We start from the raw sequence: 15,089 nt of genomic DNA, 5'->3' as shown, positions 1-15,089 counted from the left end.
ATGACTAACGGTCTGGTGAAGAGGGAGGAGTGTCTGCCAGACCGGAGAGACCCTGGAGGCCTGGCTGGCTGACTTGTTTACTCTCGGTCTAGGGCCCTGGAAGACCTTAGCTTCTAGGGCCCTAGACAGGCCTTGCATCTGTATTAGAGCAGGCAGGTGGCCAGGCCTGAACACAGGCATGAACCAAGGCATGAAGCCCAGCCACAGCACCAGCCAGGCCTGGGGGAGAGCCCCCTGAGGATGCCACTGACATCAGCACTGGCACCATGTGTTGGTCCCCACACCTTCTGCTGTTACTCAGCACGGGATGCTCCCACTTCCAGCAAGATAAAGTCTCCACTGTCTCTGCTCTTTTGTGTCGGCTGCTTCAGAGTCCAAGTTCCAGAGTCTCGTTTCTTCCTAATACATCTGCTTAGGCAGGCCCAGCTCGGGCTTCCACTGTGCCCTAGCTGCCAAAGGGCAGGAGGGCAGGTGTCTGGCCTGTGGCTTCTGTAGTGGGAGATGGGCCCTGCTTCCCATCAAGATGCCCATTGTGGCAGATTCCTTGGACACAGGATGGGGATTCAGACAGGGCAGCCTGAACACCTGCAAACATGCATCCCCTTCTATACTCTTACCACTAGAATGAAGAAATAGGCCTTTCCTGTCTGGTTCCGTGTTGTATCACCAGTGCCTAGAAAAGCACACAGAAGGTGCATCATACATGCACACGTTGAGTGGGTGGACGAACACTGGTCACAGCACGTTTGCAATGTTGTGTTCAGTTGTGGGTCTCCCACTCCAGGAGACATCTAAGGAGGGAGTGGCGGGTCCTGTGTAGAACTGGGGGCAGTGGATGGGAGAGCTCTTCCTAGTCCAGGAAGAACTTTCCACGGCTGCCCATAAATAAACTCGCTGGATTCGTGAAGCAGTGGGCGGGCCATCCCTCAGACTGTTTGAGCAGAGTCCGATAAGCATCCTGCAGCATCCTCGTGGGGGCGGCTGGTGAGGGGGGCGACATGAGGCCGTCTGGTCCGTCACTTTACTCCTTCTCTCACTAGCTCTGGAAGAGTGTGCTGATGGTCGGGCCACTGGAGGGGTGTCGGTCCTGGGCCGGCATCTAACCACACGGTCTGTACTTGGTACAGGTTTGGGCTGCACGGTCTGTAATTGGTACAGGTTTGGGCTGTACCTTAGTTTATTTAAATGCCTCTGTAGCTCGATACTTTAGATAGGCAACCTGTGATTCAAAGATAACCTTTTGGAGTGACACAAACCTTGGTGAAAAATGCACTACCAGCTGTGTAACGTACTTACAGACACCCTGAGTTTTTATTGCTTCATCTGGAGGGATGACAGTACCTTGCAGAACTGACGAGTTAGCAGTCGAGAAGTCAAGGGAGTGACATGTAGTGATTGTTCGGCAAGTGGGAGCTGATTTAGTCTGCCTTCTGTTGGCTCCTTCTTCCCTCACTTCATTAGTTTGTTAGCATTGTCCTTGGTCATACGTCTGTACGGGATGAGAAATGTTTCACTGTTACAGCAGCCCAGGCGCACATTTCACAACTCGGCCATCCCACCTGCCGGGTGAATGACGCGGTACAGGTCACTTAGCTTTTGTGCCTCACTTTCTTCATCGTTGAACTATGAATGCTGATAGCACTTAAGTTTATTGTGGGGATTCTTTGGGAAAATACACTTAGCTCTTGGCCCAGTTTGTGGCACAGTAAACCTCTCATAAATGTTAATTTGTTTTCAAACGAGAGTGCAACGGAGAGGAGCAGGACAGGCGGCACGGGTTGCCTTACCAGCTTTAGGAATGTGGGCCTCTGCGGCTCATTTCTTCCTTGTGAAAGAAGTGGGGTGGCTGAGATGGCCTCGGGGGCTCTGGCATCTGCCGGGGTGTGGGCGCCCAGGCAGATCCTGAACGCTCTGTGTCGTAGGTTGCTCGAGGAAGAGTCTTCCAAGAGGGCTGAACTGGAAAAGTGGCACTTGGAGCAGCAGCAGGCCATTCAGACGACCGAGGCGGAGAAGCAGGAGCTGGAGAATCAGCGCGTCATGAAAGAGCGGGCCCTGCAGGAAGCCATGGAGCAGCTGGCGCAGCTGGAGCTCGAGCGGAAGCAGGCGCTGGAGCAGTACGAGGTGATGCCTGGATTTCAGGTTTCCAAAACAAACGTTTAAGCACCCGGAACTAATCTAGCCCTCTGGCTTAACTAACTGGACTTAAAGTAAAAACTTAAACATTTAGAAAAAACAACAGTTGCTTAGCTTTAAGAAGCTGTAGTGAGAATTTCGCCCAGCTGTGAGAAGTAGTGGTTTTTATAGGTGGTGAGGGGGATCAGGTCAAGTCCAGTCAAAAGGCACACAGTAATTTGAACAGGAGAGGTCTGATATAAGCAGTTATTAGCCACAACGAGGGGATTGCTTGCTAGGCAGTGAGGACTCTAAGGAGGCAGCAATGGCAGGTACAGGAAGCAGCCCGTGCCTCTGCGCCTGAGAAAGGGCACCCAGAGAGGCAACCCAGCTGAATAGGGTCCCCCTTGATCCTTGCTCCTTATGCCCATGGCTTTGATCCTGATCTCCTTGGAGAGAGCATGGCCTTGGCCCTCTGGACGGCAGAAGAGCTGTGACTGGGAGACTGTCCTCTGGGCACTGGGGGGAGCCCCTGGGGTGCCCCTTGCTACAGGAGCTGCTGAGAAGAGCAGCAGGTTCTCAGCAACCGAGAAGGGTCCAGTGGAACCTGGAAGCAGAGCCCCTTCCTCCAGTGTCCCTTCACTGCCCTTTACTGCCCAACCTTAAGGGTGCCCACTGGCAAGGAGAGTTACCTGCTGTCGTTACCGCAGGACGGGGGGGGGGGGGGGGGCGGGGGGGGCGTTTGGAGGCGAGGAGTGGCGAGCTGTGATGCTCACACAAGGGTCTTACCCGTTCGTGTGTAGCAGTGTGAGTAGGTCCTCTAGCTGACCTCGGGCAGGTTACTCAAGCTCTCTGCATCTGGTTTCCACATCTGTAAAACGGGGGTAATAAGAGTTCCTCCTCTTGAGAGTGGCTGGGAGGATTTCCTGGAATAACCCACAATCATATAGTAAGCACCCAGTCATTTTTATTTGGCTCTTAAGCTCCCATTGTGTTTGCACCATACAAAATCTCCTTGTGTTCCAGGGAGTTAAGAAGAAGCTGGAGATGGCAACTAGTAAGACCAAGAGCTGGAAGGACAAAGTGGCCCAGCATGAAGGATTAATTCGGTTGATAGAGCCAGGTAACACGCTCCTTGGAGTAGTCAGATATTTTCCCAATGTTTTTCTCTGTTTTATTTGTGTGTTTGAATTGTGCGAAAAGTCTTCCTTGGTCCAAATACATAGAAACCAAGCTGTTTGGGGTCAATTGCTCTTGAGTAACTTGCCCTGTGATAGGTCAGAAGGCCCAGGAATTCCCTTTGCATTCGTCTTCTGGTGGTTTTGGCGGGTATGACATTGATGGATATTCCTCAGAAGAGAAATAAAGGAGAAAGTGACTGTTTTATCCTTGGGGAATTGGTTATGTTAACTGAAGGGTATGGTACTTCCTGTATTTAATGTGTGTTTGTCCCTTAGGTTCCAAAAACCCTCACCTGATCACTAACTGGGGCCCTGCGGCTTTCACCCAGGCCGAACTGGAAGAGAGAGAGAAGAGCTGGAAGGGGAAGAAGAGCACGGAGTGAGGGGGTGACGAGGGGCAGGGGCCCCGTTGGGTGCGCAGCCCTGTGGAGCTGAAAAGCTCGATGCTAAAGACACAGGAACTGGCTTTGCCGCTTCTGACCTCCTTCCTTCCGCGCCTCCTATCAGGTCAATATACTAAGGAAGCCTGATTTCTCTGCCTGAAAATCAGGGCTCACCTGAAAAGAAAAAAAATTTGACACTATCCAGCTCTTTATCTACTCTTTCCTTGAAAACTTCAGCTTCTGAAAATTCCCTTTAGCTCCCTCAGGTGCTCATGGAAAGTGGGCCGTGCACACAGCGTGCGGGGGGTGCCATCAGCCGCCGTGGGGGACAGGGTGGGGCCGTGGCAGCAGGTCCCTGTCTCCGAGCGCAGCCTTCTAAACCAGCCCGCCGGTGTGCTGTGGGTAACGCTGGCTGGGAGGCTTGCGACCACTGCTCCAGCTGTCTTGGCAGCATGTGACCCTTGTCCCCACTCGCGGTCCCTGATGCAGTTGTGTGGGGCTTTCTGCCCAATGCGCTGCCGCTGATCCACGTCCTGGCCCCGGTGGCCCCAACTCAAGGGAGCGAGTGCTTTGGCTGACAGATCCTGAGGAATGAAAAACAGCACAGAGATGAACTAAGCCCCATTGGAGTGGTAATTTGATACTAACTGAATTCTTTCTAATATTTAAAATGGTCTGGAGGGTCAACCTGCTGCCAGACCCCCTTGCTTTTTCTTTTGTAGTTACTGTACAGAAAATTTCAGGAGTGTGTGAATGCTTGTTATAATCAGGCCTTTTCCTTAATAAATAGGGATATGATCATTTATAGGAATTATACATGAAGAAAGTTTTAAAAATGTATTTTTATGATGTCCTATGTTGAGAGAGAACAAATATTTATAATTTTCAAACATTCTTACCTAAATATTGTACAATGTAATATGCTGAACTTTCTTAATTTTTTGCTAATTTTCTAAGAATATTAAAAATGTTTTGTATGTTTGTTTTTTTCGTTTCTGTTTTTTGGGTTTTTTTTTTTTTTTTTAGTAAAATGGACTTAGAAAATAAAAACACAAGAACAGCATGCATTTTAAACTAACTGATTTAATAGAATAGTAGGGTGAGGTTTTGTGTATATCTGTATATTTTCACATAATGAGATGGACTTGAGTTGAGTGATACTCCCTGTAAACCCTGAGTTTGGAGCTTGGACCCCCAGACGAGTGCTGTCATGAGGTGAACTAAGTCTTCATATTTGGTGTTTGAGTCATTCCTGTGGGAAACCATGGCAGATGTGTGTGCTCACAAACGGGAACTTTTAAGATATCTCCCTCATTGTTGCTCTTACCTTCAAATCCTCTTAACCTCTGCTTTCCTGAATTTTCCTTTTATGCCTTTGGATTTTCTTTCAGTTTTACCAGAGTAAATAGTGTGGTTTTTAGTTTTGGTCTCACATGGTTGCCAAGACTAAAATGCCTACTGTGGGCTAAGCCGGCCCTCTCACTCAGGCCAGCTTGATTGTGTCTTGGGATGGCACAGCTGATTAAGCATCAGACTTTTTTTTTTTTTTTTTTTGATTGTGTCTTGGAAAGCTGATCTTTCCCTTCTAGAAGGAGAGAACACACTCGCTAGTGTTTTCTTAAACATCTTTCTCTACTGTAGTGGTTCTCAACAGGGGACACTTTGGCGCCCCCCCCCCAGGGGATATTTGGCAGTGTGTGGGGACATTTGTGGTTGTCTCAACTGGTACTGTTACTGGCAGTCTAGTTGGGTAGAGGCCAGAGATGCTGCCGAACTTCCTACAATCATGGGACACTTCCCTGTAGCCAAGAGTCCTCTGGCCTGAGCTGTCGGTGGTGCCAAGATTAAGAAGACCTGCTCTACAGAAAGGCAAGTTCTAGTGCCCAGAACACAGTCAGGGTTTTACCTCAAGGAGTCCCAGGAGTTGGGGCGCCTGGGTGACTCACTCATTAAGCGTCTGCCTTCAGCTCAGGCCATGATCCCAGGGTCCTGGGATTGAGCCCCCCACATCGGGCTTCCTGCTCAGTGGAGAGCCTGCTTCCTCCCTCTCCCACTCTCCCTGCTTGTGCTCACTCTCTCAATGTGTCTGTCAAATAAATAAATAAAATCTTTAAAAAAAGGAGTCCCAGGAGTTGTCCTGTTTGGTAGAAATGGGAGGGAGAGAGGCCGCCTGCTCTGGTAGCTGGCAGAGAGCCGAGGGCAGGAGACCTGGCACAACCGGCGTGGGGTGCTATGCTTCAGAAACTATCGTCATTTTGCCTTTTTTTTTTTTAAACATTTTATTTATTTGACAGAGAAAGAGGTAGCAAGAGAGGTAACGCAAGCAGGGGGAGAGGGAGAAGCAGGCCTCCTGTACCTGAGCTGAGGCGGACGCTTTAACACAGCCACCGAGGTGCCCTGAGTTTGCCTTTTCTACGAAGATCTGGAGGGAATTGTTTGGGTATGTTTTAAAGTCTTTCTGTGTTGCAGGTTGCTGAGGTATGAAATACGAAAGTTACCATGAGCTTGATTTTCTTTCCATGAGAGAGAGGGTCTCTCGCAACCGTTGAGTAGCTGGTAAGGAACGAGCGTTCAGAGTCACCGCCCAGGATTGCTGGGCCTTGTACCGGCGCCTGCTGTGCTTGGCAGAGCCTCGTACCCTCAGCTGAGGCCCGCAAGGCGCAGTGGGCCACGCAGCCGGGATCAGGCTAACCTGAGGCCGGAGCACGTGCGGCAGACGCGCTGCCCAGCCGTCCCCACTTCACCGCAGGTGCTCAAAATGTATTGAAAGGATCAGTCCTGGGAGTTGTTTAAAGAATATGTTTCTTTCCCTCCCCTTTATTTTCTTGTTTATTTATACTCATTTTGAGGCCCATAAAAGTCACGTCCCTGCTTGGGGAAGCTATTTGGTAATATCTGCGAGAGCTAAAAACAGCATGTGCACAGCAGTCAGCAGTTCCACCCCCAGGAGAACTGAGGTCTGGGTCCCCACCAAGACCCCGTGGGGAGGGTCGTTCACAGCAGCTTTGCCGGGATGGCCCCAAAGCAGAAACCACCCAGCGCCCACCGGCAGGGAGAAGACTGACGAGCTGGTGTATTCAAAGGACACTACATTGTAATGAGAAATAACACATCACTGAAGGATGCAAAAACATGAATGAATCTCACAGACATCACATAGAGCAAAGAAACCGGAGAACATTCTGCGTGATTGTAGTAATTTCCAGAACCAGCAAAGCTAATCTGTGGATTTCCAAATCAGAAGTAGAGTGACCTTGGGGTAGGCGGGGTGGTTGATTGCAAAAGAGCGTAAGTAAACCTTCTGGGAAGCTGGAAATGGGCAGCTGTTCTATAAGTAAAATGCATCAACTCGTCACAAGATTTGTACTGTTGACTGTCGGTAACTGTAGTGCCTCTAGAATGCTAGAACTGGCTAGTCCCTAGAGGTCAGGGGGTCCAAACCCCTCACTCTACAGAGAAGGACCTGGAAGGGGAGGAGCCAAGTCCACACTGGAATGCCTCTTCTAGGTTGTGGTTCACTGCCCACCCTCGCTCCCCTTTACGTTTGGACATCAAACGTATTCGTCTCCATGTGTTTCTGTCCCCATCACCCGCCAGTTGCATGTCTATGCCTCACCTTGCTGTGGAGGAAAGGCCGTGACCGCTCCAGTCCTATGCTCAGCTTCTGCTGGCCAGAGGCTGTTGCGTCTTCGGCCCCGCGCCGTGGCTAAGCTGCGGTGGACAGGGAATGCCAGCCAGAGCTAGCCTCAGATCCCTCCTCCTCTACACAGACGTAGCACCCGGTTTCTTCGGGTTGTGTACCCACAGGAATGCAGGCCTTCCCCCCGTTTGGGTCCACCTCCTCAACAGCGGTCCACAGCACCTCGCTGAGAGCCAGCAAGGCGTGAGGAGGTGGGAGAGTCAGGCAGCCCCCTTTCTGTTCAGCCCCTGAGGCTAGCAGCTGACTCTCCCTCCCCATCCAAACCCTTCATTTCCTGTCCTGTGCTACCCTGCCTCTTCCCCTCAGCCGATTCTTTGCTCTGACCTGCAGCCCACACGGTGGGGGGGGGGGGGTGTCTCTGGGAGCCATTTTGTACATTCTCCCCCCTCTGATCTCAGGCCCCCTGCCCTCCTAATGGGCCATGGTGGGCCAGCTCCCCGGGGAAGACGCCCTGTGAGTCCACAGGCTAGTTTCCAGGTTGGGGAGGGGGGCGTGCACGGGATGAGAAGAGGAATCAGCGCTGCTGTTGGTGCTGCCAAACTGGGCTCTCTGTTCCCATTTGGAGGCCATTTGCACCCGAAATACTTGCTTACCAGGAACACACAGGGAATCCAAAAAGGTGTGCTGAAGATTTCACGCCTGAGTCCTGAGGCCCTGTACTGCCCTCAGCACAGTGAGCTGTAAAATGGCTAAAGGGGCAGGGTGAATGTCTTCTTTCCAGTGTGGCTGCCCTCCCAACCCGAGATCACAAGGAGTCAATGACCTTCAAAAGTGCTGAGCTGGAGAGGAGGCTGGATTTCAGAGTGACACAGACCTGGGTTCTACTCATAGTTCTACCTTACTGTGTCACCTGAGTTAGATTCTGTATTCCCAGAGGGGTCCTGCACGGGTCATGTGTCCTTCTGGGGGTGTCACACCTGGAAGCACATGATGTTCATCTGTCCATCACTGGGGAGGGAATATCAACCCTTTCAGGTTTCTCCACATTGCAGAGACGAGCTCTCCCCCCAGCCCCTGGCCGCCTTGCTTCATCCGGGTGCATTTTCTTTAGAAAGTCAGGTGGTGAAGGGGCTTTCCATCTTGGCTGGGCCAGGACACAACAGAGATATTGCTGGTGAACTGGCAGGCTCTGAGAAAATTCTGTAGGTGACTGAAGTAGGTGACCATGCAAAGCTCTGGAGCGTGCTCTCTTCACATTTCCATAGGCAGGTGTCCTGCAAAGGCCTGGATTCGGCAAACGTTTGCATGGCGGAGGTCCTAAAGGTGAAGGCTCCTGTCCAGCGAGACTCCCACTTCCCAGTCACACAGGCCCTTTGGGGGCCGCAGCCAGGATCTGAAGTGGATCTCAAGGGTCTGGGAGTACCACTTCCCAGGGCCTCACCCAGCTACTGTTCCTACTGTCAATTCTGATGTTCTTGCTGATTGTCTCAACACCTGTGGGGTGAGGCTCCCCACTGCTCTCTAGCCCTGATGAGCTTTCTCAGCGGTGAGCCCAAGGCTCCTTCTTTTAAGATTTTATTTGAGAGAGAGTGATAGTGAGAGAGATCACCGAGGGAGAGGGAGAAGCAGACTTGCTGAGCAGGGAGCCCGATGTGGGGCTCTCGATCCCAGTACCCTGAGATCTTGACCTGAGCCAAAGGCAGCCACTTAGCTGACTGAGCTGCCGGAGCCCAAGGCTCCTTAAGGGCAGGAGATCCTCCTCATGACTATATTGACACCGAGTAGGTCCTTAGTAGAGGCTGGCTTTTTTTTTTTTTTAGATTTTATTTATTTATTTGACAGACAGAGATCACAAGTAGGCAGAGAGGCAGGCAGAGTGAGGGGGAAGCAGGCTCCCCGCTGAGCAGAGAGCCCGATGCGGGGCTCGATCCCAGGTCCCTGGGATCATGACCTGAGCTGAAGGCAGAGGCTTTAACCCACTGAGCCACCCAGGCGCCCCGAGGCTGGCTTTTTAATGGCCCCGTTGGCAAGACACCCTTGTCCTCAAATATGTCCTGGATATAGTCCCCTGGGCCTGATCAGAGCTCACAGGAGACAACAGTGACTGACCTGCAAGCAACTCTCTTCTACAGAATTTCTGGTCTGTTTAGAGCATTTATGCCACCCTGTGCTGAGGCTGGAGCTACTTTTTCTTGCCTTTCTTCTTAAGAGAGTTAATGCCAGCTTATGTGAAGGATGGACCATCAGTCCTAGGGTCTTGAGTTCTAGTCTCCATTTCTCCCAATAGAGATACTAGAAAGGCTTCCAAAATTCCCTGATGGACAAGTCAATTAGGCTCCCTCCCTGATTTTTTTTTTTTTTAATAACGTTTGGGGGCGCTTGGGTAGCTCAGTCAGTTAAGCAACCGGCTTGATTTCAGCTCAAATCATGATCTCAGGGTAGTGGGATCTAGACCCGCATCCTCGAAACTGGCTTCAAGCTGGGTGCAGCATCTGCTTGGGATTCTCTCTCTTTCCCTTTGACCACCCCCCCAAATAAATAAAATCTTAAAAAAATGTTTGTAGTTTTTTCTCATCACAAAGTAATACATACCAAATGTGGAAAATGGAGACAAAGGAAGTATGCAGAGAATAAAATACCGCTCTAATCCCACCCTCCAGGAACAATGGACCATGGTTGCCCGGGGTCTCAGGCCTACTTTCAGCCGGAAGGAGGGACACGACCGTCTCCCCATAAGAGACGTGCCCTCTATCCAAAGCCTCCCTGGCAGGTCCTGAAGCAGCCCTGACCCAGGAGCAGTGAGCTGTTGGTGCCTTTTGGGGGAATGACTCTGTGTACCTGCAGCGCGTGGCCAGGCAGAGCCGGGGATGCGGGATGCCAGGCTGGGCGATGCCGCTGGCGGCCGCCAGGTGGCAGGCGTGCGCCGCGGCCACGTTCCCGGCCGCCCTGCCCCGCCTTGTCGCACCCGCAGAAGGTCCGTCCCATTGGGGCGGGTGAGAGCGCCAGTGGGTGGTGGTCGTGTCCGCCAAGGACTGAGGAAACCCATGGGCACTGAGCCTACCGGAGGCGGCCGCGAGCAGTACCACTGTGTCATCAACAGCCGAAGAAGGTGTCGTTTTTTCCCTACTTTAACGGATGAGGGGAATGTGGTAATTGCCCAAGGGCAGGCAGAGATGGAGGGGGGACAAAACCCAGGTGTCGGGACTCAGAGCCCCTCTCAGCCCTTGGGCATGTACCACATGCCTGCAGTGCAGGCCTGCCTGCTTGGGGGGCCTGGGAAGTGCCCTGCTGGTAGTTTGAAGCATTCTGGTCATGACTCACCCGTCCCTGCTGCCCCCCGCACACACAGCCCGGGCCCTGTTCCTGTAAGAGCCTAGGAAGGGATAGTCCTCTCCCCTCTGTGTCCTCTGTGGACAGGCTTGGCTGGGGGCCCCCCAGGACTGGGATGAGAGTGGGTGAGGAGGGAGGGGGAGCAGCCAACAAGCAGGGGCCTGTTTCCTGACTGGTCTGACCCTGGCTGTCCCTGCGGAGGCCCCAGCAACCGGAGCAAGGTCATCCAGGGCGAAATTCCAGCCTGAGCCCTGAGCAGGAACTCCAGTTTTGCTGATAAGGCTCAAGAAGCGACACCAAGTGGCCTCCCCACACCCCTACCCTGTCAGCACCTCCACTCCTGTGAAGCCTCCGCTGCAGACAGTCTGCCTCGGAAAGAGACAAAGATAGACCCTTGGGCAGATAAGGAGAGAGACCGCCGGGGATAGACGGGTCAAGGAACACAGAGGAAGAAGACAGGGAGGGGCCAGGCGGTGCCATAGCTGAGGCTGGGGGTCTGGAGCCCCAGAGACTGGAAATGCTGCCAGGGTTGTGCCTGCTAAGGCTGAGACTGGGAGGTGGAGAAAGATGTGATCATGGCTGAAACAGGAGGAGTTTGGGGTATGGGAGGAAAATGGATCAGGCTGGCAGCTCTGTACCCCTCTGCCTGGTTCCTAATGTGCGCAGTCCTGGCACTCGTGGGTGGGGGAGACGGAGGAATCCGCATGGGCACAGTCTCTAGGCTCCAGGAGGCCAGGCTGGAGAGGTTGGGATGAGGGCCCTTTGCCAGGGGAGGAGCGGAAGCAGTGGGGCCCGCATCCCTTACTGGAGGCCGCTGACTTGGGACTTTGTCCCTGCACACTCTGTGCAGAGTATGTGCACCCAGCACTGGCTGTTTGGTTTGGCAAGTGAGCAAGGTGTAAAGTCACAGCTGGCCTGGGGGCACCCAGTCATGGAATGCAGCTGAGTCAGTCACAACTGCTTCCCCCACCCCCTGGGTGCAAGGGCTCGCGTGGCACACACAGTCCTATCCGCACAGGTACGGTACAGACGCCGCGTATGGCTGAGTCACAGCTGCCTCCTCGGAGAGCACGTGCCTGCACGCACACGTTCACAGGTGCCCGCAGACACCGCTGAGCCCTGATCCTGAGTCACAGTCACCGTGGAACCCTGAGGAGGGTGCTGAGAGTATGTTCTGCCGTCCCCATTTCTACACAGATACTCACATATACTTGCACACACACACGTGCCCACCATACATCCTGCTGTGCCTGGCCCGTCATACAGGGGATCAGTAACTCTACGGGGAATGAATCAGTGAGGGACCAAATGAATGAATGAGCAGGTACGTGCGAATGCGAGTGACGCTCCCACTGCTTGGATAGGTAAAATTGGTTGGGGCAGCGCTGCAGGGTGGGTCCCTAGTCTATGTCTGTAGGGAGTTGTCTTGCTCCAAATATAGCCTCCGTGGGTGGCAGGGAGCCAGGGCTGCCTCCCAAACTGTGACTTCACTGGGCCCGAGGCCCAGGCTCTGAGGAGTTGGAGAAAATTAACAGAGGAGAGGCCCCAGCTTTCTGCAGCCTGGGCTGAGCTTGACACTGGAGCTGGTGGTGACAGTGTCCTCTGGAAATGTCACTTGCTCAGAGGCTTGAGCTACGGGGCAGAGGGCTCTGTGGATGGGCCCAGAAAGGACTGGTTCTGGGCTGGGCCCCTGGGAACTGCCTGTCCTGAACTTCTGGGGCCAAATATGCAGGAGGCACAACCCTACCTGAGAGCTGGGGCAAGCATGGTGCCCAGGCCCACCTTGGGGCTGCCAAGCTGAGGCCCATTAGATGGTCCCCCCCCGGACAGGCCTGCTCCCATGGCTGCTCCCGTCTTCTCCTCAAAGCTTCCTTTCCCTAGCCACTCAGCTTCTGTCCTATTTCATCATATGAAGTATTGGATTATTACTCCAACCGGTCTTCCTGCTTTAGATTACCTCCTCTAATCTATCTTCTTCACAACTGCCAGTGTTCTATTTCTAAAATACTGATCAGATTTTATAACTTTTCTGTTCAAAATTCACCCATAGCTCTGCTGGCATTCAAGACCCTCATGATCTGGTTATGCTACCTGTGTGTTTTGAGGGGCTGACGTGCAGAGGGGCAGTTGTTTGTTCTGTCTGGTAGGTGGATAGGTGGACTCTGGGAAGGCAGGTGCTCTTGGGGATGAAGGGGCCAGTGGGCTGTTGGACTAGTCATCTAGATGACCAGATGTCTGGATGGTTGGAAGGCTGGATGTAGGGTTGTGATGTGGAAGGTGGGTGGAAGGACAGTGCTTGAGTCAAGACTGTTTTGCTTGTAAGGAACAGAAACCCGCATCATCAGGAAAGAGGTGGGAGACAGCGGAGGATAAAATGGGCCACCTTGCAGCCCTCACCAACACTCAAGTCTCATGCAGATTGGACCTAACAGGTCCAGAAGGGCGCCCTTCTCTCCATCTTTTGTGGATCTCTCAGTCAGTCCTTTCTGATCCTCCCTCAGCCGGCTGCGCGTCCTCCCTGACGCCCAGTGACCTTCCTCTCAGCTACTTCTGCTTCTTCCTCCAACACGTTCCTACCCAGTGCTTATTTATGTGCATGTTTGTGCCTAACCATGCTTGCATGTGTTGAGAGACTCTCAACAGGAATTACGGCCTTCACAAAACCTGCTTTCTGAGGGGAGGGACAGGTGGCTGTGCGTGAATGGTGAGGCTCTGGACACACCCAGGACATGCTGGGGGCAGAGAGGGGAGGAAAGTGAGGGGTGAGCTCAGGAAGTCTGCGGGAGGAGTGTCCCAGGAAAAGGGCAGGCCAAGTGTGCTCACTGGTGGTGCAGGTGAGTGTGGGGCCCTTGGGCAGAGACAAGGCCTGGCTGGCAGCAGAGGGAGGGGTCGCCACCGGTTTTGTAGGTGTTGTAAGGTCTTAGAGACTTCCAGTCCAAGGAAGAGGGAACAGCACTGGGGGCCGCTGGACAGAGGATGCCCTGAAGTTACATTTATAAGGGTGCCCTTGACACTGTTGGGTGGAAGCAGGGAGACTGCCGAGGTCGCTCCCTCACAAGCCTAGTGGGGAGGTGGGCCAGGCTGGCGGAGGCAAAGGTGATAAGTGGTGAGGCTGAGGGTGTATTTTGTATACGTGCTGCCGAAGCGAGCACTGAGGGTGTATTTTGAAGGTAGTGTCAGCTGTGGGTGTGAGAGCAAGGAACATTCCGTGGAGGACGACTCAGCCTGGGGCTAAGGGCAAGTGTAAGGAGTTCCCAGTTCAGAGGAAGTGAAGCAAGGTTTCTTTTTCGGCGGACAGGGAGTGCAGGGAGAGGAGGTGCACCTGTCACAAGGTCAGGGTGCCTTTGGGTGCTTGGTTGGAGGTGTCCAGAGGCAGCCAGGGCTCGAGAGGAGGCTTAGGCCTGAGTTGCAACAACGATGAAGCGGCAGCGCCAGCTCTCCAGGGAGGGGGCAAGCAGAGACAGGGTCTCAGGCGGTTGGGGACAATAGGCAGCACTAGCGGTCCGTGCGGGGTGGACCGAGTGGACGAGAGGCTGGAGGGAAACCACGAGAACACTGGGTCAGAGCAGGTCTGAAGCCAGACGAGGTGCTGGCAAGAACCGCGAAGAGCTCGGGAAAGGCGAGGCTCCCGCTCATGACTGGTGTCTCCGTGCCCCAGGGTGACATGCCCCATTCAGCTCCGCGGAGCACAGGGAGGGCTGGGGTATGACGTGGCCACCCCAGCTCTGCCTTTCCGCACGGGCGCCCGCCTGTGTCTCCGGGGACCCTCGGGGGCCTAGCGCGGGGAGGCGGGCGTGCTGGCGCGGCGCTGGCTCCTGGCTCTTTCCAAGCAGAGTCGAATGGCAGCTTCGTGGAAAACCCTTGAGTGGAAAACTTAGCGCAACAGCAGCTTGCCGTCGTTCCGGACGGAGCCTGGCGCTGGGCGCGGCTCAACTTCTCAGGGATGCCCCACACTCCTTTGAGAAGTGTGTGTCACCCTCTACGTCCGTCCCCTCCCGTACACACGACCTCTTTGTGGCCGAGGTCTACGCCGGGCTCCCTAGGCTTTCAGGCGCGCGCGCGCGTGCGTGCGTGCGTGCGTGCGCTGGGCGGGGGCGGCGGGGAGCCCAGGCAGAGTGGCCGCGCGCGTACTTCCCTGGAGCTCGGGCCCTGAGGTGCGGAGTGGCCCTCTTAGGAGCCCTGCAGGCTCCAGGCCATCTTTCTGAGGGTCATCCCTGCTCTCGTGGCTATTATCAACCCCTCGGTGACCAGCCTCGGTGGCTACGCGTAAACTCGCTCGCTTCTCGCTCGCCCTAAACACGAACAAGCCAGATCCTGTCTTTGACCCCACAGTCCCCCTGCCGCTGCACAGGGCAGTTCCTCCCCAGGCCGCTCCACTGCTTACCTCTCACGGCCTTCTGGCCCACTGCAGCCTGCCTCATCGGCCCCTCACTCACCTAGAAT

At 53.9% G+C, this 15,089-nt stretch overlaps 1 protein-coding gene across 3 annotated transcripts in view; it reads left to right on the top strand.

Annotated features, from left to right (window-relative positions):
• Positions 1 to 4,637, top strand: part of SWAP70 (switching B cell complex subunit SWAP70) — a 96,440-nt gene extending 91,803 nt beyond the window's left edge. For all 3 annotated transcript variants that reach the window (XM_046016883.1, XM_046016882.1, XM_046016884.1), the window contains exons 10-12: positions 1,923 to 2,121; positions 3,139 to 3,235; positions 3,570 to 4,637. In XM_046016883.1, the coding sequence (XP_045872839.1) occupies positions 1,923 to 2,121; positions 3,139 to 3,235; positions 3,570 to 3,676 (403 nt within the window). In that variant the 3' untranslated portion in view covers positions 3,677 to 4,637. The remainder of the gene's footprint in view (positions 1 to 1,922; positions 2,122 to 3,138; positions 3,236 to 3,569) is intronic.
• The last annotated feature ends 10,452 nt before the right edge of the window (positions 4,638 to 15,089 follow it).

This window comes from Meles meles, chromosome 8 (assembly GCF_922984935.1).
Source record: "Meles meles chromosome 8, mMelMel3.1 paternal haplotype, whole genome shotgun sequence".
NCBI classification, from domain to species: Eukaryota; Metazoa; Chordata; class Mammalia; order Carnivora; family Mustelidae; genus Meles; species Meles meles.
The sequence above is the reverse complement of the archived record's forward strand: the minus strand, read 5'-3'. Positions and strand labels throughout refer to the sequence as shown.